The 23,756-nt window shown below is 51.1% G+C and overlaps 1 protein-coding gene across 3 annotated transcripts in view; it reads right to left on the bottom strand.

The window, feature by feature from the left end:
- The window catches only part of Wnk2 (WNK lysine deficient protein kinase 2), a 113,824-nt gene that overhangs the window by 58,596 nt on the left and 31,472 nt on the right, over positions 1 to 23,756 (bottom strand). For all 3 annotated transcript variants that reach the window (XM_059262982.1, XM_059262983.1, XM_059262981.1), the window contains exons 2-6: positions 12,377 to 12,549; positions 11,116 to 11,336; positions 5,879 to 6,036; positions 2,671 to 2,759; positions 1,162 to 1,381 (exon numbers count right to left, since the gene is read on the bottom strand). In XM_059262982.1, the coding sequence (XP_059118965.1) occupies positions 1,162 to 1,381; positions 2,671 to 2,759; positions 5,879 to 6,036; positions 11,116 to 11,336; positions 12,377 to 12,549 (861 nt within the window). The remainder of the gene's footprint in view (positions 1 to 1,161; positions 1,382 to 2,670; positions 2,760 to 5,878; positions 6,037 to 11,115; positions 11,337 to 12,376; positions 12,550 to 23,756) is intronic.

The following is a 23,756-nucleotide window of genomic DNA, read 5'->3' as shown; positions in this document are numbered from 1 at the left end:
GTTAACACAGAGGCCTTACCGGACTCTTGTCCCCTGTGGTTCTGCTGCTTACACGGTCCCCATGAAGATCTGCATGTCTGCATCCTTCTACTCTCATCTAAGTTGATTCATCCTTTGTAACCAACGGCACAGATGTTGGTCTCCTGGCCAAGCATGGTGCACACAGGTAGATATTCTCTCTCTCTCTCTCTCTCTCTCTCTCTCTCTCTCTCTCTCTCTCTCTCTCTCTCTCTCTCTCTAACTTCCCTCAGACCCAGAGTAGTATGTCAGTAGAACAAGTTTATAATGAAAATGTACCATGTGGTTGAAGAGTCACTCATCTTGAGTGGTATTAAACACCTGAAATGTGGCCAATGAGACTAAATTTTATACTGTAATTAAATTTTAAGTTACCTAAATCTTAGTAGGTACTTGTGGGTCATGTCTACCATTTTGGATGGTGTTGGCATAGAGAACTGAGTAGAATAATCTAGTCTGGCACCCAGGCTCTAGAAATGCCCATGCCCTGGCCATTCACCTCTTGTAGATGTTAGGACACCATGGTAGTGCTGCAGAGCCTGGGCCTGGGCCTGGGCCACTCCTTGTTCTGTAAGGGATGCTCTACTCCTCCTACCCTGGTGCCCCACCAGATTCAATGTCCCCTCCTGCGGCTCAGTCTGACATCCCAAGCAGAGAGGGGTCTCCCCTCTTCACCCACAGACAGGCAGTGGGACCCACCTGAGCTCTTCCATCGTCCCTCAAGGGGTTAAAGTACCAGAACCCAAAACACCACAAGAGTGTCTCCAAAGCAGGAGGGACAGATCCCATGTTCAAAGCCACAGCCCTGCGGCAAAGTGGCCAGAGTTTGGTTAAGGCAAGCAGGGCCCTTCAGGCTCTCTCACTTCTATCAGACTCCTTCCCTGAACTATATCCCAGGTGCTTGTCTCGTCTCCCAGGTCCTATGCAGTGGAGATCCTTAGCTCCACTGTCACTGAACACCCTTGACCATACAGCAGGGACCCCAAACCCTTCCTCAGCACTTCCCCCAACCCTCACATGCATGCTGGTCATTTCCCTAGGGGCACACGCCCTTCTGGAAAAGCAATTGATTTGTGATTTTTTTTTTTTTTTTTAGCCCAAACTCACCCATGGGTAGTCTGAGCCCCTTTACGTGCACATTACCATTTCCTGGGCCACCTCGTCGGGGGTCTCCTTCTCCAAGTCAAAGGTAAACTCTATGGCTCCATTGTCTTTGGGCTTGCCCTTCAGCTTCTTGGGGTCTTCCACCCAAAGCCGCAGGGCTATGGTAGACTTCCTGCCATGGTCCTCCTCTGCAAGTTCCACTCGGACGCCCGTGTCTTCCGCAAAGAAGGCGTGACTCAGCAGGTCCTTGATCTCATACCTGCAGGGTGAGTGGCTCCCAGGCAGGGCTCAGGGACAAGGGGTCCCCATACCCATCTACACGTACATATGAGGTCACCACCCAGCACACCGAGGTTCTGCTAGAAAGTTCTCCCACGTCATTCCTGGTGGGCAGGCTCTGCCCCAGGGGTAGGACACAGGTGTGCACGTGAACATTCCTTAATCCCCAGGAGATACTGAGAATATATGATCTGACATGCTCTTGTTTCTTGTTGCAATGTTTTAAGACCACCCCCCACCCCGTTATAAAAAGAAATCCCACCCTGTACCAGGCCACCTGCTAGGCAAATAGAAACAGACCCTGCTGAGGTTCAGGTGAGTGTTCAATCCTCATCAGAGACTCCTGGCTCAGGGTGAATGAGAGGGGTTAGAATCTCAAATACACAAAGAACCCAGGGTCCCTGGGCCTCACTGCAGCAGAGAGGTTAGAAGGGAGCCTTTCTCAGGAGGCAGGGGTGTGGAAGAATAGAAGCAGACTGTCAGAAGTCAGTAAGGACTTGCTAGACTTAGGGGTTTGGAGCCAGAACCCAGCCACAGACCGGAGGCTCCACCAGGGGCCCAGGTCATCTGGCAGCTAGCTATTGCTATATGATCACTTCTAGCTCCAGGAAGTCATGCCTCCCAAACACACAGCCCTAACTACTATGTCTGGTCTGTTCTCTAGTACAAAACCATGCAGCGTCCTCTGGGCATCATGTTGATGGCAATGAACACCAGCTACCCATCCCTGTCTACTCCTGAGAATGTCATGTGGATGGGTGAGTATACTCCAGTTTGAGGGCTAGGAAGGCTCAAAGGCACCCCTAGTTTCCTGGCTGTCCAGCTGGGAAGGCCAGTCCTGTTTTGAAGAGGAACTGGCTTTGTAGAACAACTGGGGGTCCAGAGGTGAACTCTGTGGCCTGAGAGATGGCTGGAACAAGTACTCCTATGTACAGCCTGCTGTTCAGAAGAGCTGACAGGGCTGAGGCACATGAGGAGCCTGGGCATGGAGATGTTCCTTAAGGTCATTGAAATGGGGACGACTAGAGAAAGAGCAAAGGACAGAGCAAAGGTCTGGGTGCCCAGCACTTCAGGCTGGGTTAGGAGCCTATCTCAGACGGCAGGAGAGGATGTGGGTGCTACACTGCTCACAGCAGCTCACTAGCCTGGTGTTGCATAGCTTGAGCCAGTCTGCCTGACCTGGGAAGTCTGCATGGAGAATGCAGCCTGGGACGCCAGCTGGACCAACATCAGCTGGACCACACCACAGCCCACAGCACTGGAGCTCACCTTTCCTCTTTGTTCTTACAGATGCACTCTCCGATGATCTCCTTGATCTCAGGATCATGCACCTTCTCAAAGCTGGCCGGCTTGATGCCCTGAGAACAGAGCAGAGTTATCCAGCACCACCCAGAGCTGGAGGCACCATCGACATCCCCAGTGTCTCCCACGGCTCAGCTTGCTACCCAGGGCACTTCCCAGCCTGAGTCCTGGGACCCAACAGAGCCTAGGGCCTCATTGAGTTGAGGGTGGAGCTGTGGGCAGGGAAGCTGAGGAGCCTATGAGGCCGAGTTCTGGAAAAGAAAGATAGAGCCCATATGTCTACATCCCCTCAAGCCTTTGCTTAAAACCAAGATAAGTACCTCGTCAGCACCACAGATCATAGCAAAGAAACATCAAGGACCTTCAGGCTGAGCCTGAAGGGATGCGGTAATGGTACAGTGTGTGATGATCAAATAAAAACTACTAGAAATGCTAGGAGGCAAGAAGACACAACTCACCTAGAAGAAAAATCAGTCTACAGAAATGAGAACGTGCTGCAAGTCGGAAGCAAGGGGCAGGGGTAAAACTTACAGCAGCTGTTCAGGAGTTGAAAAAAAAATACTTCTGGTGACAAGCAGAAATTATAGATACAAAGAACTGACTAGAGATGGGAACTTGACAGAAGAGAAGATAGGGTAACAGGAGCTGTTGGGCATGGAGCTGAGAGACAAATGGACACATGGCTGTGTCCTTCACCTCAGAATCTGTGACACTAACGAGGTGCAGGTTGGCACATAATACACATAAAAGCAGACTCCCAGAAGGACAGGACGGGAGCAGTGAAGAAAAAGGAGACATACTTGAAGACAGATGATGGCTTAGGCAGGAAATGATTTCCATGTAAGCACATGGACCTGAGTTCAGATGCCCAGCACTTGAGTAAAGTCAGGCTTGTTGGCACCGGGAGAGGTAGAGACAGGCAGATCTTGGGGACTCATGGGCCAACCAATCTACAGCTCTAGGTTCAGTAAGAGACCCTGTCTCAAAAGCAACGTGGAGAGTCAATTGAAGAAGACACCTTGATAACTTCTGGGTCCCACACGTGCCTGCATGGGAAGAGAGAGAGAGAGAGAGAGAAAGAGAGAGAGAGAGAGAGAGAGAGAGAGAGAGAGAGAGAGAGAGAGAGAGAACACATACTAGAGAAATGATGGTCAAGATGTTTCCAACTTGAATGAAAACTCCAGGCCTATGGATGTATCACATTCAAGCCCCAGGCTTGAAAGCAGAATGGGGAAGAAGCAGACGGGTGACAGGAAGCCTTATGACCCTCTAAGCTCTTTCCTTCAGCATAAGGCCAGTTGCCAATGTTCCTCCCCACTCAGGTCTGAATAGAGGACATCCTGGCTGTGTAAAGCATCCCCAGCTCAAACTCAGGCCAAGGTCCTCATCCATGCTGTCACAAGGATCACCATCTGACAAAAACATGCAGCACAGCCTCCACCTGTGCAGTAGACGCTGATGCTGCGGCTGATGCTTCAGATCCAGCAGTGGGCATCTACAAAGCTGTCCCTGTGCTTGGCTGCAGAGTCTCTGGAGCAGAGGCCCCAGGACTTCCCATACAAGCTGCCCCTCATCCTGGAGAAGAGCCTCAGCCACAGTGGGTTCCACACTTCCCAGAGTCAGGCCTTTCAGCCCACGCCTGGGCTCCTTCCCCAGGAAGTCAAGAGCACACTCTGTGGTCACTGCTTCTGGCCACAGGCCAGGAAGAGACTTGCGAGGGAGAGGGAACCACTGGCCACTCAGAGAGCACAGCTAATCTCCCCTATCAGAAGCAGGAGCTGCCAAGGTTCATTTACAATCTGCTCAGTTACAGGGGGAGGAAGCAACTAATTACAAAAAAAAAAATAAAATACCCTGAAGACACCAGCCCTCCTAAGCATCATCCTTCAGCAAGATTCAGCCTTTAAAATCCCTGCCCTTTTCCTTTCTGAAGAATATAAAGAAGGAAGGGAGAAATGGAAGGAGGAGGAAGAAGGGGATGAGGAAGAAAGGTGAGAAACACACCTGCTCAGCCTGGCTGTTGAAGCCCCACGTGGGGCAGACAAGAGTAAAGAACCTCGGAAGGTCCAGCCTTGTGCTGTCCCCAGCCCATATTACAAACCACCACCCATCATGTATAGGACAAGCCTGAAACCCAAGGTTCCTTTCCCATATGCCACACCATACCACCAAGATCTCTCAGGCCTTCACCAACCTGCTGGGCAGATAGCCCCTGACTCTCTGGAGTCACTTTACACCTGTGTGGGCTTCTGGGACAGGGCACCAGCCAAGAACTCTTGCCTGTCACCACCTAGCTATAGTGCGCACAGGAGAGGCCCAAGGCAATTACATGACATAATTTGGATCTAACAGCAAAAGGAAAGAGTTGCATACCATCTGCAAGAGGGCTCATTAGGGTGGATGGGCCCAGGGTGGAGGAGCTACATGGGTGCCTAGGCCATGCACGGCTCCACACACACCTGCAGAGAACCTCTGCGGCACAGGCACCTGGAGCAGAGATGTACAGACCAAGCACAGGGTCCCAAAGGGCTGCCCGAGGAGGATGCAGGAAGGACTCTGGGGATCACAACAACCAAGGTCAGAGAACACCCCAAGGGCCTGTTGGCCTCTCCAGGAGAGCAAAGACAACACAGCACGAGGACCAGCAGAGAAGAGCCCTGGCCCAGCTGCTCCACCTCAGATGCTGTATTTGTTCTGACAGCATAAGGGCCACCACACAGAGAGAAAGGACAGCCCAATCTGTTTGCACAGCTGAAGCCTTAGAATCAACTCAAAAATCACAGTGACAGCAAAGCAAGGGTTGAGGATCCCAGGCTGCCCGCTGCCGACAGCTGCCAGAGACACGCTCGGCTGGGATGATGGTTTGGCAAAAACGAAAACAAACTGGGACTCTGAGATAAAGAAGATGGGGCTCACTTCCTGAAAGGAGGCCTCAGCAGAGCTACAGCCTCTCCAGCTTCAGTTTCCTTCTTCCAGGGTCTCCTGGTTCCACGCAGGGAACAGCCCCCAGGACTAACCACCACCCACGGCACCACCGCTTTGCAAGACTTCTCACCCAGGCAAGCCTCGGGGTCCCCACGGTAGGGTGCCCATGCTCACTCCTTTTCTTACCCAACTGCCCCAGGGACTAACCAAGGCTGTGTCCTTACTAACAAAGGTGGCTGAGTGGACTCACACAGGTGACCTTGCGATAGATCTGGGCGGCGTTCTGGCACTCCGAATAGGGGTACTCTGAGGTGGCCATCTCCAGCATACACATCCCGAAGGCGTAGACATCGACTGACTCATCGTAGTGCTCCTCATACATTTCAGGTGCCATGAACTCAGGGGTACCTGCACCAGGAGCAGCAGACACAGCTGTTACTGATCATGGCCCCTTGGCCCCATGGATTCCCCCAACCACCTCCATATCTGTCCCGTGGCAAATTCAGGACACCAGTAAGGTCAACAGATCCCAGGATTCAAGTAGACGTTCTCTACACACTGAAGTATCTAAAACCTCACCTTATGGCTCCAGGGCTAGCCACCAGTTTTCAGTGCCATTTCAAGCCACAAGGTTGGAAAACACAGTGTCCAGGAGGGTGGGGGAAGGGCATAGCTATTTTCTGAGCACACCCTGGTTGTGTGTGGATACTGTACCTTTGGTTACCCCAAAGCTGCCTCTAACTGCACAAACCCAGGAAGGCCCTGAGTATGACTAGATTTTCTGGGTATAACTAACGATGAATATGACATGCAATTATCACTTTGGGGGGAGTGTGAGAAAATGGCATCCACCTGACACATCCTACAGAGATGTTAAGATAAGGACCGCTTCTAACACATCAAATACAAAAAAAGTGAAATGATGCTTGCCCCACGTGGCCACTATGCGCATGAACATGTATGCTCCCTCGTGCGTGTGGAGCCCAGAGGATGATCTCAAGGCATCACTCCTCAGGTGCTGTCCCTGCATCTGTTTTTCTCCTTTTCCTCTGAGTCAGGGTCTGTCCCTCGCCTGGAGCTGAGTAGGCCAGGCTAGCTAGCCAGTAGGCCCAGGGATGGGTAGTAACCAAGCTTCTGCTTCAAAAGCCAAAAAACAAAACAAAAAACAAAAAACAAAACAAACCAAAAAACAAGAAAAACAAAACAATAACAATAAAAGCCATCTTTGTATTAAAACTCAGCTAGTCTGGCTAGCCTGCTTGCTCTGAGGACCCAGCCTCTGCCCGATAACTAACGGGATTGCAGGCCAGGCTGGCTGCCACTCTACCTGGCTGCCACTTTCAGGTAAGTGCTGGGGACCTAAACTCCAGTCCTCAGGCTTAGGTAGCAAACGCTTTAACCTCTAAGCAGCCCCGTGTTGGGGTCTCTTGCCCCTGTGTTGGGGTATCTTGACCCGTGTTGGGGTATCTTGCCCATTATTCAGTTTAATAGGCATTGTGAGTCTAACCAAAAACTGAAGACATACAGAAATGCATGTTTGGGTTTATGTAAAAGAACACAGAACTGTAGAAAAAGTCCATCAGAAAGGACAGAGACCAAGAAGAGCGCTCATTCTGAGAACTTTCATCCTTTTGTGCTCTTGAAATTCTTTGGCACTGCTGATTTTTAATATTTTTAAGTGCCATCCCATCCCCTGTCATAGAGTAGTGAATATACCTCTTAGGCCACAAAATGCATGGGACAGAGGTCCCAGGCAGAGGTAGCCTACAAGTGGATCAGAGCCCAGGCCCTTCCCACCCCGTCATATATCCTAGGGACCCCAGCATATCTGGAGGGGTTACACGGGCCTAGAGCACAGTGGTCACTCAGGAGGGCCCACCACGGTGGCAGCTGGAACACAGTGAACAGGGCAGCTGACTTGGCCGGAAACCCCAAGTTGCAGGATGGAAGGGCTCCCTCCCCAGGGCCACTTCTATTGCCCATAATGCCACCCCATGATGCCTCTGCCAGGGACTGTGTGGGACAAGTTGTCCTGTGATAACAAGGAGAAACCACAAAGCCCTTTCCTGCTAGAGGAGCCAACAAAGAGACTCCAGGGGTGTGTCCTGGGCCCTAGGGAGGACTGTGACAGAAGCAGGCTCCCAGGACTTGGAGCTGGGCCAGTCACTCCTTAGCACATGTAGGGACCCCCACTTTTCTAGCAGAAACTCTACTCACTAGCTGGCCACGTGGCATTAGGGTGAACAGACAGCATCATCCCTGGGTTTGGACTCTGTGGGAACCAGTGAGAAGAAAGGACCCTGCTCTGCAAAAAGTATCCCAGACAGCCCGGCTCTGGGAAACGGGTTGAGCTGGAACTAGCTCTGGTCCAGGATAGGAGGCCCTAATAACTCCTGAGCATGGATGCACTGTGTGCACGCGCACACGTCTAAGTGTCTGTTCCACCCACTGACCCATTTCATGTTCTGCCATCAGCCACAGGGTCCCTCACCGTGGGCCCAAGGTTGCCTTGCACATCTGCCAGGCGTCCCCAGGTCCCTGCACACGAGTCCACGTGAGAGTAAAAGTGGCAGTGGCCCACCCCCACCCTAGGCCCAGCTGTTTTGCCAGGTGCTAGGGAACTTTCCTCACACCGCTGCTCTCCAAGCTCCTCATGCCAGAGTCAGGCAGACCTCTGCGGGTACAGCCCTCTGCGGGTACAGCCCCTGGCCACCTTCGGCTTTCTAATGGAGAAGTAACTTCAGCTGTGGCTACAAGGCATCTCCGCCCCCGATGAACAGGAGAACGTGTGCTGAAGCCTGGCAGGAGTTGAGTAGGCTAACACTATAATAACCCTACAGCCCCTGAGAATTGCACCGAGTCTGTAATGAAAGACAAATTGTTTACTTCATGGGACTTAAAAGCTCTATTTCCTAGATTTCCCTTATCTCTCTGATTTTTGTTATAACAAGAACAAATCAACAATTAGCCCTTGATCATTTCCTCACTGGGGAGGCAGAATCCATCTCTCATCTCCTAGGTGGACCGTACACTGCCTAGAACTGCTAAGTACTCACCTGTTACATCCACATGAGACCCAACAGCCTGGGCCTCCTCCTACTCTACCTGGCATGCCAAGCCCATCCAGGGCTGACCTATAGCTCTTGCTAGAATAGCTATCCTCAGTTCACCTTGGCCTTTTTCCCATTTCACTCTTCAAGGGCAAATTTATAAAACTTGCTGGGAAACTGCCCAGAGCTCAGGACCAGGGTGTGCTCCCCACAGAGGCCAGAGCCTTGGTCGCCAGGATGGAACACATAGGCCTTCACCTGGCTCCACTATTTCAGAGATCAGTAAAGCAAGGTCTCAGTTAGTCCCTGCTCCCTACTGCCTCCAAGGAGGCCCCCGTGAGTTAGGCCCATCCACAGCCCTAGGGCTCTGCCTTGGCCACAACACAGGCACTACTGTATCTGTTTCATTCATGCAAAGGGGCCACAGGGATCTCCAGCCCCACCAAAGCAGCAAGAGACGCACTATGAGGATGTGAGGCCCATGTAGCCTGCAGTGCTGGGTTTACAGCGCCTTCCTGGGCCTGCCAGAAACACCCAGCCTTCATCTCAACTCACTCTTATCACCCAAGCCAGAAACGTGAAGCCTTATTTCCAAAAACGCAGAGAGTTCACAGCTGTGGAACACGGGCCTCAGCTTCCTTAAGTGGAATGAACCTTGCTCTGGACATTTATTTCTGAGGTGCACGACCCTGAGGGGCCTTCCTGTCACCTGTCGGAATCCAAGGTCTGAAAAACAAAACCTGACTAGAAACTTCCCAGAGCTCAGAGCCAGGGTACAACACCCCCACAGCCCTGAACCCCACCCATTTCTCTTCATTTTATGTAAAGAGGTATCTGTGCGTGTGCTTGCGTGCGTGCGTGCGTGCGTGTTGTATGCATACATGTACACACACAAAAGTCAGATGATGTCTGGTGTCCTGCCCTATCACTCTCCACCTACTCCCTTGAGACAGGATCTCTCTCTGAACCTGGAACTAGGCTGGTGGCCAGAAAGTCCCAGCAATCCTCTCACATCCCTGCAGTGCTGGGGTTATAAATGTACATGTAACCATGTCTTGCTTAAAAATATATAGACTATTATTTTAAATGGTGTCTGTGTCTCTGTGTGCACACACACACACGTACGCATGCACCACGTATGTGAGGGTGCTAACAGAAGCCAAATCCTCTGGAGCCACCTGACATGGGGGCTGGAAATTAAACTTGGGTCCTCTAGAAGAGCAATATATGCTGCTAAACTGCTGAGTCATCTTTCCAGCCCCAGTGCCTCGCTTTTTAAATCTAGGTTCTGTGGATTTGAACTCGGGCCCTTATGGTTATGCTGCAAGTGCTCTTACTAGCTATCTTTCCAGCCTAGTCCCACCTATTTTCACAGATAGGAAACCGAGACTTAGGTCGGTCCCAGCTCCCCACCACCCTATTCTACCAGGATAAGGAGACCAGAGATCTAGACTCCACAGGGCCACTGCCCAGACAGCTACCCTCGATACTACTGCAAAGAAAGCAGTCTCCAGATTACCCAACAGGCCGTCTTCGTTCCCAAGCAATTCATGGGGACCTGAGGCCAACCACCCCTTGTCCTGTTCATGGGGGTAATCAGCCTTGATGGAGGGGCACACCTGACTTCAAGACAGCTATGAGCCCCAAAGCAACTGCTCCTGCAGCCCCTCCCTCTACAGGTTTTTTCCAAAGCCCACAAAATCCTTCCCAGTATCTAGTGGACACTTAGAGATAGGCTAGTCACTTCGAGGTTGGGCACACATGATTCAGACCCCCTTATCCTTACACACAGCTGCAGGCTATTATCCTCAGGACCCCAAGCACCATCCCCCAAAAGTTGGCCATGGACTTCTCTCAGAGGAGGAGAGGCCTGGAGGCAAGGCCTGAGGACAAGAAAGGACCCAAACCCCCAGCACCACCTCCCAACACCATGTAGACACCATGCTGGGCCTCTGATCCATCTTCCTGCTCAGACACTCCAAGTTGTCATTTCTTTGTGTCCCACAGCCTTAGGGTACTCCTCTTCCTGACTGCTGGGGAACAGCTCCAATGCCACCTACTACAAGCAGTGTAATTTCTCTCTGGCAATACTACTTCCTCCTCCTGAGCAGCCACAGTGTCCACCACAGCTCTGAAGCTGGCATCTAGCCCACCACCCTCGGCAGACAATCATAGGTGGTATCTAGCACAGCTAGGGATCTGATGCAGAGACCATCACATCCCTGAGTCTGACAGAAGGAGTCTCAGTGGGAAGCAAAGCCAGTATCTCCAGGCAAGCTAGAAGTGTGTTCTCTACTAGGCAGGTCCTCTGGCCGAGTCACCAGAATCCTGGGACTGCTTGGATGCTCTGTACCAGGTCTGAGCAAAACCAGGTAACGGTGGCTCCTTGAATGCCATGTGGTTCCCCTATGGGCCTAGGGGGAAGAAACAGGCTCACCTATCACACTTTTGGCAAATGATGCTCTTTTAAGGGTGGCCAGGCCCAAGTCACCAATCTTCACAGAGCCAGTGGGTCCCGTGATGAAGATGTTGTCACACTTGAGGTCTCGGTGAATGATTGGGGGTGTCCTTGTATGCAGGAACAGCAGGCCTTTCAGGATCTGCCGGCACCAGCTTCTCAGTACCTTGGGCTTCATCACCTTGAACCGCTTCAGGTACCTGGAGGAAGGGCAGAGCTCACCAAGCAGCTCACCTGCTGCTGCCCCTGGGAAGCCCCCATCTGGCAAAGCCTAGCCACATGCACTTGGCAGCTACATGGCAGGCAGTGAAGGGAAAGGAAAAATGCCAACAGCTCTTCTCCTACCCAGGGTGGCTCAGCCGGATCCAGGCCTGGAGCAGGCGTTGACCCAGGACCACAGCCTTCACGGCTCTTTGCCCTGGAGACCTTGCTACCAAACCATGCCAAGCATAGCCTTAATCTCCTGGATGTAATAAGAAGGCACCAAATGGGGCAGGGTCCCAGACTAGAGTATGAGTGACAGAGGAATACCTCCAGTCGAAGGTCAAGAAGGCCAGGCTATTCATGCAACAAGCCACCCATGTGATGAGCCCTGGTTTCACCCAGGAGGAAGTGAGAGGTGAGGATGGGAATTAGAATTTTCCTCACCGAATCTTCACATGAGAGTGAAGCTGCCCAGAGGCAGAGGACAAAGTCCTCCTTAGGGCCTCAGGGTTAAAATGATTCAGAGGAACCCAAGCTATGGCCACCCAGAGGGGACATCCCCTTAGTGCAGACCTCAGGGAACAGTGACAAACTGCCATGGTCACCTAGCTCTCAACCCCTTGCTGTGTTATGTTTGGCCCTTAACATCTGCATTATGCTTCCAGGACACTAGAGCATGCCAGGCTGGCCTCTAGGTAAACAGACATTGGTCAGAAACAAGGAACCATATCACTGGGAACTAAACAGCCTTCCAGTATCCCACACAGAAAGGGAGAGTGGGAACAAACATATGGTCATGAGAACCAGTCTCATTTGTCACAAGAAGCCAGAGAGAGCCAAATGTCAGGACTAGGTTTGATTCTTCTCACTTGGGGAATGGGCTTCCCATGGCCTAGAGAAAGAATATCACTCAAAAGAGATATTCTGAAACACAGACACCAGTCAGATTGGCCCAAGCATTCCAACACCTCTGTTACTCTAGCTACCACAGCCCTGCGCCCAAGGCTACCCCAGCCCACCCGTGTGCAGCACTTACGTCTTCAGTGTCCCCGAGGTCATCAGCTCCGTTACCAGCACGATACAGCGCTTGCCCTTGGCGCTGGACTCCCAGAAGTCATAGAAGCGCACGATGTTGGGGTGCTGCAGGCCTTTCAACATCTCCGCCTCCTCTTTGAACCGCTGCCGTTCAAGCTTGGTGAGCTTCCGGTCCTAGAGCCGGAGACAGGTGCACTGGGTGGGTTGTGCTCTGGGCCTTGTCGGCCACTCTCCCTTCTTCCAGGAGAGTGCAGCAGGTGTAGGGGCAGCAGGAGAAGCCTCAGAGGCATGCCATTCCCCAGCAGTGACACGTAGTAGGATCTATCCTTTGACAGTGACAAGTGGCACACCACAGCCAGCCCCCTGGGCCCCACAACCCCAGATACAGCCCCTGCCGGGGGCCCCTCTGTTAGAAACTGCTCCAGGAAGCCAGAAGCAGCTCACGAGCTATGCTGCTGAGCTTTTGCACTTTTTCATTTCAAACACCTCAGAGGCCTCTGCTCTCTCCAGTGATCACTCACTCTCAGAGTACTTGTTATAGGGATGAAATGTCCATTTGCTTCTAAGTATACACAGTGCGGGGAGGTGCTCAAGACCCAGGAGACCTCAGCGGAGGGGAGATGACACATGCCAGAGACCAGCACTGAGATGATGGAGGACTGACTTGGCAAAGCCAATCCTGAGAGCAGGCAGCCGGCCCTTGGAGCAGGAAGAAACATGCTTCACCTGGCCTTGTGCCATGGTGCCTAGCCAAGGCATCAGAACTAATCTGCTGTCCCAAAGTTTACAACAGAGCTGTAAACACCTATCATTGTAGGTCTAGGCACATAGCTCAGTGCACACAACGTTTACCTACCATGCACAAAGCCCTGTTGTTCAACCCTCAGCACTCAATGAACAAGGCCTGGTGGCCCACACAGTACTTGGGAGGTAGAGGCAGGAGGATCAGAAGTTTAAGTTTATCTTCAGCTATATATCGAATTAGAGGTTAGCCTGGGCTACATGAAAGCCTGTCTCAAATGGAAAAAACGCCAAAACCAAACCTCATTGCTATCTTGGAACTTTCATCAGGTATGTGAGTTCTGCCCTCTGCCTTAGCTCCTGCCTCATTAACCCCTGCAGCCTACCAAGACCCTGGCCCTTCCCTTTCCCAAATCCAAACGGATTCTCACCCTGGAGCACTCAAAACAAACCCAAAGAGCTCACATGTCCCCAAGTGCTGCTCTGTGCTTCCAAGCTCATCTCATAAGATGCCACCAGTCATGGGCCTCAGGGTGACCTCTCCCCACTCTATAAGCACAGTGAGACCTTCTCAACTCCACCAAAGTGGTGCCCAAAGTCACCTTCTAGTCCCGTCTCCCTGGCCACACACCCCAGGGCCGCAAGTGTGTGAGAAGAGAGGTGTCTATATTTCCAAAGGAAATTGTTAACACAACCAAACACAGAGCACAGAAACTTGGAGGAATTCCAGGAGACAGGAAGCAGGTGGTTTGAGAAAGACCAGAGAGAGATCAGAGCTGAAAGGAAATATAAGCAAAGATTCCCAGGATCCTTTTGGAAGCCTCACACAATGTCAAGCCAGAGTCCAATAGAAGCAGTGGCCCATAGGGTCATGACAACCGTCACTGTGTTAAGAAATTATTCCCCACATGGTAGCTGTACCCATTAGGCCAGACCCTCATCAGTGGGACTAGACAGTAGCCATCATCAACAAAGCCAAACAGCCAAGAGAAATGATCAGTGCAGCCAGCATCAGAAAGACAATCATTCATAGACTTCAAAAACATCTAAATAAGGTTCTTCTCATGATCACCCAGAATTTGGACCTGCTTATACAAGAGCAAACTTCTATTTTATAAGGAACCATCCAGAAAAGAGTTCTTAGAAATTTTGAAAGCTGGGCTGGCCTTGTTTAATATAAAATATTCCATAATCCAATGAAATAATAAGTACAATAAAAGTTACTCTCTAATCTAGACAATAAAATGGTAACATGTTCCACTCATTAAAATGACTATTTATCTAAGATAATGAGAGAAAAGCTACACACTGTGAGAAACCATTCCCAATATACACATCTGACAAAGGACTCGGCCCCTGAATGGAGAAAGAGCTTCCGTAACTGATGCAGACAGACAGACAGATGCCTCACCAAATAACCTACAAAAATGGCCAAGATCCCTCAGCAGCTTCCTACCAGCTCTGGGTCCCATCACTCCCCTCCTAGAGAAGACCCACAGAGAGAAAGGAAACACAAATCCTCGAAAGATGGGCAGGCGGGCAGCTCCACCATAGCCCCACCTAGACTCGGCTGAAGGATCCCACCAGATAAACAGACACACTGTGGTGGCACTCCCACAAAAGCAGTACACCTCAGCAACTGGAAGGGGAGAAACCCCTTGGCTGAAAAACATTCTGTGTGAATCTCAAAAGCACCAGTCTGAACTAAAGAAGCGAGACAAAGCACGTGTCTAGTGGGAACCCATTTTGATAGGGAACAGATAGACAGACTAACAACAAAGGGGTCACCTTCAGAACAGTGGCTGCCTCTGGAGTGGGCAGGATCTGGAACTGAGAACCTGGTGGGTGGCTGGCGGGGAGGGGGGCCATGAAAGATGTTTTTTGTTAGTTTGGGAAGAATGGGATGGAATCATCCCCAAGTAGCAAGCCTTGTGCTTGCTACTCAAATGCCCTACCACTGAGCTACAGCCACAGCCCAACTCACGCTTGTTTAGTGTGTGTATGTGCATGTGTTCAGGTGTGCATGTATATGAAAGCCAGAGACTGACAGTTGCTTTCTTTTGGGGGTGGTGTGGGTTGAGACAAGGTCTCTCTATGTAGCCCTGACTGGCCTGCCTCTGCCTCTGTGAGCACTGGGATTGAAGGGGTGAGCTACCACACCCATCTGGCCTTGGCTATCTTTCTCAATCACTCTCCACCTTATATACTCAGACAGGGTCTCTTTAAACCAGAGTTCACTGATTTATTTGTCTAGTCTAGCTAAGCAGTTTGCTCCAGGGATTTTCTGTCTCGGTCTCCCATGTGCTGGGATTAAAAGTAGGCTGCTCCACCCATCCAGTTTACCTACCCGCTATACAACAGATGTAAACTCTTGTCCTAATGCATGCATTTATGGTGAGTGGTTAAACAACTGAGCCACCTCCCCAGGCCCCAACTTGAATTTTTAAAACATGCATATTTCACTGATTATAAATTACACTTCAATTCTTAAAATGTAACAAAAAATAAAAAGTTAAAACTATCCAAAGACCAAATGAGAAAGGTAAGTCTAAAAGGAAAAAAAAGAAGAAGAAATATTAAGAGACACGAAAGAACTACCTGGAAGACAACTATGGAACTGTGGCTCTGAGGAGAGACATCCATCCTGAAACAGGCACAGCAGAATAGCATTTCCCTGAATTAAAAGGAGGATGATTTAGGACGAAAGGGCCTACTGAGGTCAGGTCAGTAAATGAAAACTGACCCACCCTCCAGCTCTGTCCCAGTGAAACCTCAGAATCCTGAGGCCTGAAAAAATTTCCTATCTGCGAAGAAATGGCCCAGGCGACAGTGAGTGGAATCAGCGATACTGGCTGTGGGGAGGGCAGCAGCCTCTTCAAAGTGCCGACTAGGAATTCTATACCCAGCCAAATGCACACCTATCTAGGCAACCAGACTCATTTTCCCACATGTAGGAACTCAAAGGTGACTTCCCATGCCCTCTAGATGAACTGAGCTACTGCAAACAGAAATGGATGTGTCCGGGTTGGGGAAACAACTCATCAGGCAAAGGAGCTTGTTGTGCAAGCATGAGTTCAAATCCCCAGCACCTATGTAAAAGGGCAGGTAGGTTGTATGCATCTGGGCCCCCTACACACAGTGCTATGGGAGCTATGGGAAGGTTAAAAAGCTTGTTTGTCCACCAGCCCAGCTCCAGGTTCAGTGAGGAAGCCTATCTCAAGTGAACAAGGAGAGTGACAGAGCAGGACCCCCAACATCCTCCTCCAGCCTCTACAAGGGCACACGCACCTACACGCAGATACATGTGCAGAAACCACACCCACTCACACCTATGCAAACACATACAAAGGAATCTAGCTGAATTGACCTTTGGCGTCACTGATGAGGCAGCTGAGAAGACGATGGATCCTGGCAGGCTCGGCATCCCCACAAAGCCTTCTCAGGGCAGCAACAGTCTGTCTCCAGTTCCCTTCCCATGGGTCTAGTTAGGGACTTGAGAGAAGCCTCAGGGCACCATTAAAGTCTAAGTTATTTTACAGTATCCATCATCGACCAACAGCAGCATATGGCTCAAAGTGCAATGCCCAAGTTGTAAATAACAAAACTAACACAAACAGGAAGCGGGAGACGGCGCCTTGCATAGGCTACAGTCCATTACTGTCTTCCCCATGAGAGTGCGCGTGCACGCATGTATGGGTGTGCATGCATTGCTAGTTACAGAACCCAGGGCCTGGCACACCACTACTGATGCCAAATAGCTAGAAGTGATAAAGACATCCAAGTCAAAGGTCGTTAGCCATGCTGCCTCTAGGAGAGGGACAGGAAGTGGGGCAGAGACCTTATTATCGGTTCCATGCCACCAGGATGTTTTACCAAGGTGCCATGCCTCTTGGTCATTTAAGATTGGATCTCACGAGCTCTTCTGAGCACGGCCCACTCTCACTGGGTTATGCAAGTCATCCTCGCCCATAACTCCACCACTGGTTGGTCACGCAAAGGAGAGTCAAAACGGCAGCCTCTAAGGTGGGGAGAGGGCCATTCAGGGGTGCTCAGGTCTGACAACCCAGGTGATCAGATGACCTGTTTCTGGTTGGCTTAATCCATGGTTCAGGGCAACCTGGAGACACACATCAGAGGGGGCTTTTGATATTAAAGTCAGAGGTTGCTGGACAGTGGTGGTGCACACTAATATCCCAGCACTTGGGAGGTGGGGGCAGGTGGGTCTCTGTGAGTTTGAGGCCAGCCTGGTCTACAGAGCAAGTTCCAGGACAGCCAGAACTACACAGAGAAACCCTGTCTCGGAGGTTGCTGCCTAGAAAGTGCAGTGTTGGCAGGGCCACTCCAGTAGCAGCAGCCCAGGGCCACGGCGCCATCACTACAGCCCCAGTGGGTGATGACGGAGGGAGCCAGGCCCACGAGGGACACGGCTTCTGTTCCTGGAAGAGTGCAGTGTCTTTCTGTAGCAAGGCAAGAGAACCACGGCTTCTGAGGACCGAGAGAGGTTGAGAGCCACGCTCAGGCTTCGGTAGCAGGGCTGGCTAGCACAGGCTAGCACTGGCTAGCACTGGCTAGCACTGGCTAGCACTGGCACAGTATAACTGGTGGCAAGCCTCTTTCCAGAGGATGTGCTTGTGGTCTGAGTCAAACCAAAGGAACATGAGAGGAATTTTTTTTTAAGCCATGAAGAAGAATGAAGATGTGTTATCTGTAGAACCCTGATGTAACTGGAATAGTCATAGAAGAGAACTATGTCTTCACAGAGGACAGTATGACAGGTCTGCTCTCGTCTGTGGGTGCTCAAATCCATGCAGACGCATAAACATATGCATCCAGGTGACACAGAGGAGAAGTGAGACTGACCAGGAGAACAAAGGGATCCACTAGGAAGAGAAGGGGCCCCAAAGGGGAGGGGAGGATGGGGAAATACGCTCAAAGTATATCACATGTTTCCATGAAAACGACCTCACCTAATCCGGTACAGTCACTTTTTTTTTAATTTATATATATATGGGTATTTTGCTCTGCATGTCTGTCTGTGTACCATGTGCATGCCCAGTACCTGCTGAGGTCAAAGGAGGGTGTTAGATCCCCTGCAACTGGAGTTACAAACAGTTGTGAGCCATCATATGGGTGCTAGGAATTGACCCAGTCCTTTGCAAGAACAAGTGCTCTTAACTGCTCAGCCAACTCTCCAGCTCCCAATAATCTTTTTTTTAAGCAAATAAAGGCTCTGGAGTCTGGGTCTAGAGCTGTCTGTCCTATGTAGGGAGGAGACTAGGCCCAGTTTGGACTCCAACTAGTTTGACAGAATGGGGTTGGAGATCCCTGGAAGAGCTTCAGACCTACTCAAAGATTCATCTCCCTCATGTCACCAAGTGTGACACCCAGTGCTGCCACCATCCTGGGGCCAGCAGGCATCTATCTGGTCAGGTAGCACAAAGCTGCAACTGCACACCTGTGTCACTTCTGTCCCCTCACCTCCTGAGGTACCCCAGTATTCCAGAAAGGCTCAGTGTCCCTGCACACTCCACATCGTCCTGGAATACAGGTCCTTCCTCCACTCTCAGGTTCCCAGGGTTTGAACCAGGTCTACTACCCTTGCTGGGGCCAGTGCATGCTTGCATCACTCTCATAGTTTGAAGCAGGAGAAGGTATGTGATCTAGAAGTCTGTGGGCTGGATGAGGGTAGAGGGTACAATGTCTGAGAGGGTGCACCACTCTATCTCCAAGCTCTGCTCCAGGCCAGGATCTAAGCAAGCAAAAAAACCTTAGGGGAAAGCTACCAACAGACGAGAAAGTAAACACTCAATTACCCACTGAGACAAAAATAAGGCTGAAAGGACAAGTGGGCAATGCCAGCCAGGGCACCCAGCCCCCAAACAGAACCCTATCTGCAGGCAGCCTGGGAGAACTGTGATCCCCACTCTGCGCAAGGCACAGACAGGGCCAGTATCTCTGCAGAAAGAGACCTCTGGGAGGACATAATGAAATGAGGCTGGGGACTGGCCCTGGACAGCAGTGGGTGACGGTCTGTGGATGGCTCAGTCTATATCTGGTACCCCTACGGCCAGGGGAGAAAGCTTCTAGTTCTGTTCCCTCCTATACCAGCTGCAAGGATGAGAAAGCTTCTAGTTCTGTTCCCTCCTATACCAGCTGCAAGGATGAACCCCGACCCCTCTTAGCCTCATCCTGGCAACAGTCAAGTGTATCACCGAGGAGCCAGGGTGTACCTGCCAATCCATGTTTAAGAAATGACATTGCCATCACGGTCTAAGAGCTCCTCACAGCTATCAGATAAAAACAGTGGATACAGGCTATGACCCAGAAATCAAGAGAGTGGGTGATATGCACCTAGAGTCAGTCTTTGAAAGAGACTCCAGCCATCGATCTGTGTCCCACTGTCCACCGTGGGAGTCCAGCATGTGCGCAGATCGAGGGCTCAAGATTCAGGAAAGGCACCAGCAAGCACGCCTCATACTTAGCCTTCTTTGTCAAGAGCACCAAGAAGTTCGGTTATCTGAGGCAGAAACTTGTACTTGAATGTCTGGCGCCTTGCTGCCTTTGAAAATAATGCTGTTTTCTTCAGAAGGAAGGGATGGGGCAGAGAGAGGACCACAGGTGTCAGGTGACTCAAGGCCTTGCTCTAGGCCAAACTCCTGATCCTAGGACTCCAGCCAGTCACGGACGGAAAGATATGTCCCCTCACCAAGAGGAAGCAAGCCGCACTGTAGAGCAAGTTATTTAGATTAATTTTTAGTACAAACATCGAAATGCCAACTTATCAGGGCTTGCTATTTTAAATGACTTATTGGTTCATGCAAGCAATAAATCCAGAAGTTTGGGTATCAGGAGTGGCTTCATCAAGGTCCCTCTCCCATTTCCAACACTCTGGAAATACCAACTCTCTCTCAATCTGAAATGTCTCCCATGGGATCCAAGTGGCAGACAGCTCTCCATCAGCCACTTCACAAGTAAGTCCATTCGCAAGGTTGCCTCCCACTCCGGTTGAATCCAGTTTCGCTTCTGCAAAACCTGATAATGCAGTGTTTCTGAATCTCTTCTAACACTCTCCTAGCCCTCCCCAGCATAAAGTTGTAGATTCTGAGATATAGCTCTTTAAATAAAATTCTTGTTACCTAAGATTCTGGGGCCTAGGTGCTTCTTCAGAACTGGATGACCATTATGAATTAATAATGCACAGGTGTGACCAAACAGAAAACAAACTTCTTTGAAAATGTGTCTTTTCTGCACCATGGAGAGGTTTCCCCAGCAGTACCAGGCACCTACTGGGGAATTTTAATTATCTCAGGAGAGAATCAGGGTCTGGCATAAGTCTGCCCATCTTCTGACGTATGTCCAGGGACTCTGAGAACGTCTCCACTCAATTAGAAGAAGACAGAAGAGGTCTGCAAGCCATGGAGGGGACATTTCACCCTCCTTCCCAACAAACACTTACGAGACCTGGAACCTGTATTCCCACATGCTACATCAGGACCAGCAGCCACCTCACTAAACAGGAAGCCCCCATCCTTGCCGGAGCACAGTGGGGCAGTTGGAGGGCAGGTTCTGTGCACCCTACTGTCCCTACTCTGGGGCTTGAGTTTCAGGAGGCGACCATCTCCCGGAATAAAGATGTCACAGAGCAGAGAGGACCATTGTGGGGACCAGCAGGTCTGTCACCACCTAGCACAAAGGAAAGGTCCAGGGAAGGACACATAAAGACCAGGAGAACAGACGTTAGTAGGGGATGGTGTGTGACACAGACAGTGATCCAGACATAGCAGCTCTTCTGAGGCCTGGCCCATGATATGGCACAGGTGATGAAGATGTGGGCTGAGTCTGGACCAATTGCTAGACCACAGAGTGAGTGGATGGGAGACACATAGGCATGGCTGACACCATAAACTTCTCTAGTGGCCTCGGGCCTCACAGAGACCACTGTGGCCACCAGGCCTTTCTTCTCACAGATGCCACCTGTGGAGGTCCCCCCACCTACACAGGGAGTCCCTCTCTATCCCGCTCCATACAATCTCCATCTCATAAGCAGGTCAAGTCACTGTGGAGTCAGGACAGAGCTGGCTACAGTACCAGCGCTTGGGAGGACAGGAGAGGAGGGGACATTTTCATAGATCTATAAGCAGCCCCTGAAGGGAGAAGCAACAGTCAGGTGTTACCTAACTGACTGTGGGAGAGAAAACAGAGGGAGGATAGACACCTCGGGTAACACCACCTAGCTGTACATCCAACACAAGCTGCCCACTTGGGCTTCCCAGTGAGTCTGAGAGGTAGCCACAATGCCTAGAGACAGCCTGTCTTTCACTGTGACCTTCTCAAATGGTACATGTGAGTGGTTGAGGCCACACTGGACAGAGCAGGTCTGAGTACCCGACAGCTGATGCTAGCCTACAAGGCCACACCTAAATGCTACAAGAGACTTGGTGAAGGGAGGATAAGGTGGCTAGCCTGCGATGCACCAGCAGTCAGAGTGAACCGGAGTTCCAGAGACTCACGGCCTTCTTTAGAAAGAAGTGTGCATACATCAACATGGGGTACTCTGGGTCAGATCAAAGCCCCCATCCAATAGAACACACCTCAGTATAACCCATGGGCTCTGGACCAGGTATCTCCCTCAACAAAGAAACCCAAGAGACCTGACCCTACTGACGACTCCATTAAACAATGGAGACCCTCAGTCCTGCAGTCAGGAGGGAGATGGGGCAACAATGACCCTTTAGCCCAGTCCCCTCAATCCCAAGAGGTGGGCAGTGACACCCATGGGAAGAGCACAGTGCTGGCTGGGATGGGGCCACTCTTGGGGGAGGGAAGGCAGCTGCCAATGGGGAGCCTGTACACCTGCGCTTCAGAAATAACAGAGCAGCTGAGCAAAGAAACAGGTGAGCACGCCAGGAACAACAGGTGGGGCTGGGGACAGGGCACGTGGGCGTTTCATTTCCAGGTAAAGGTGTTACAGTTTACAGAGTCAACCTACAATTCCAAGGGGAAACTAGAGCACATTCATATGCAGCCTCTCCCACTCCTTAGGACAGCACCCAAGGGCCTCCTCTCCACCCTGTGGCGGCCCTACAGCATTTAAGCCACAGCCCACGCTTCGCCCCTGAGCAATGCCACCTGGCCACCTTCCCAGGGACCGGCATCATCAGTGATGAACACAAACAGAAAGCCCAGAGCAAGTCTAGGAGTGACAAACACTTCGGGAAAATGAAGGGAGACTCTACCATCCACAGCCGCTCTCTCTAGAGGAAAACATCACTGCTGCACTTGGAAAGAGTTGCCGAGCGCTCACTGTGCCATGTGCTATTGTGGAGACAGAGGATTAGGAGAACCTAAGCCCTGCTGCCACAGAGAGCTACCTCAGGCCCTCCAGGACGGTAGCCAGCCCCACCTGCAGTGTGCTCACTAGTGGGGACCAGGGTGTAGGTGGACATAAGCAATTTATGTTTGGTGGGAACAGATAGCCTAGACATGTTTGGAGGGGTCAGCTAAGAGGCAGAAAGCCACCTCTCTGGAAACCACCTATCCCAGAGTTCTTGGCTGCAGATAAAAGGGACACACACTTATACCCCAGCCCCTAAGGGACATCTAGGGACCCTTCCTATCCAGGCTATTGTGAGAGAGGGATTGAGGGCACTGACCTCTGGCACCACCCTGATCCCAATGTGAGGCTCAGTGCTCTCCAAAGCTAGACTGAAAGCCAGCATGCCTGTCCCATCCTCAATGTCGGCCATAAATTGCCCTGGCCCTGACTGAACTCCCTGCACTGAGGACAGGCAGCTCAACAGAGAGACACTATACATGTGGGCCACTATAAAGGGAGGTCACAGTAAAAGAGGGTAACCATGGAGGAGGGTCACTCATAGAAAAGGAAAGGGAATGTCAATATTACTTTCAAGTAAGGAAATGGCTTGGAACCCTTGGACACTGCCTAGACCAGAAGGTCATAAAGATAGGGACTTCAGAGCACATGCAAGCCATAGAGAAAAATCTCACAGAAGCCTCCTGCCCTGGAAACCCCTCCTGAAACCCATCCTGCACCTCACTGATGAATACCTGAGGGGCTCAGTCCCCCTCAAGCTGACCATACCACATATCTGATTTCTAGAAAGGGTAGGCCCCATCTCACAGCCTCTTCCCTACAGGGTCACCTAAAGATAGATTTGGACAGCATCATAGCCACGGGTCAGCAGGATTAGCACAGCTCAGTCAGCAGGGACAGCTCCCTCAGGGTGAGGCTGTGGAATTCTGCTCAGCCAGTTTCAGATGCCAGGCTGGCAGGACTGCCCACTCCCTTGGGGTTGGAATCTGGCAGCCTACCTTACCAGGCAGCTGCCCTATCCTTATAGCAGGTCCCAAACTCCAGGGCATCTCAGGGTGAGTGGAGTATGGTCTTGACATTCTGCGGGAAGCTGTGGAGCTCCCCCTAGAATGCAGAACACCATTCTGTACTAGCTGGTGCCCAGGTGTGAGGCTCTAGGCATTAAACAGCTGGGAAATGTGGTATCTGTTGCTGTATCAAGCCCAGTTCTGGCTTATTCCTCTAAGACTCCACTTCTTAAACTGTGCGTTATACTCCAAATGGGGTAGCTGAAGACAGACTGACGAGGCAGAAATCTGGCAACAAT

The sequence above is a fragment of the Peromyscus eremicus genome, chromosome 5 (genome assembly GCF_949786415.1).
Source record: "Peromyscus eremicus chromosome 5, PerEre_H2_v1, whole genome shotgun sequence".
Classification (NCBI taxonomy): domain Eukaryota; kingdom Metazoa; phylum Chordata; class Mammalia; order Rodentia; family Cricetidae; genus Peromyscus; species Peromyscus eremicus.
This window is presented reverse-complemented; position numbering and strand designations above follow the sequence as displayed.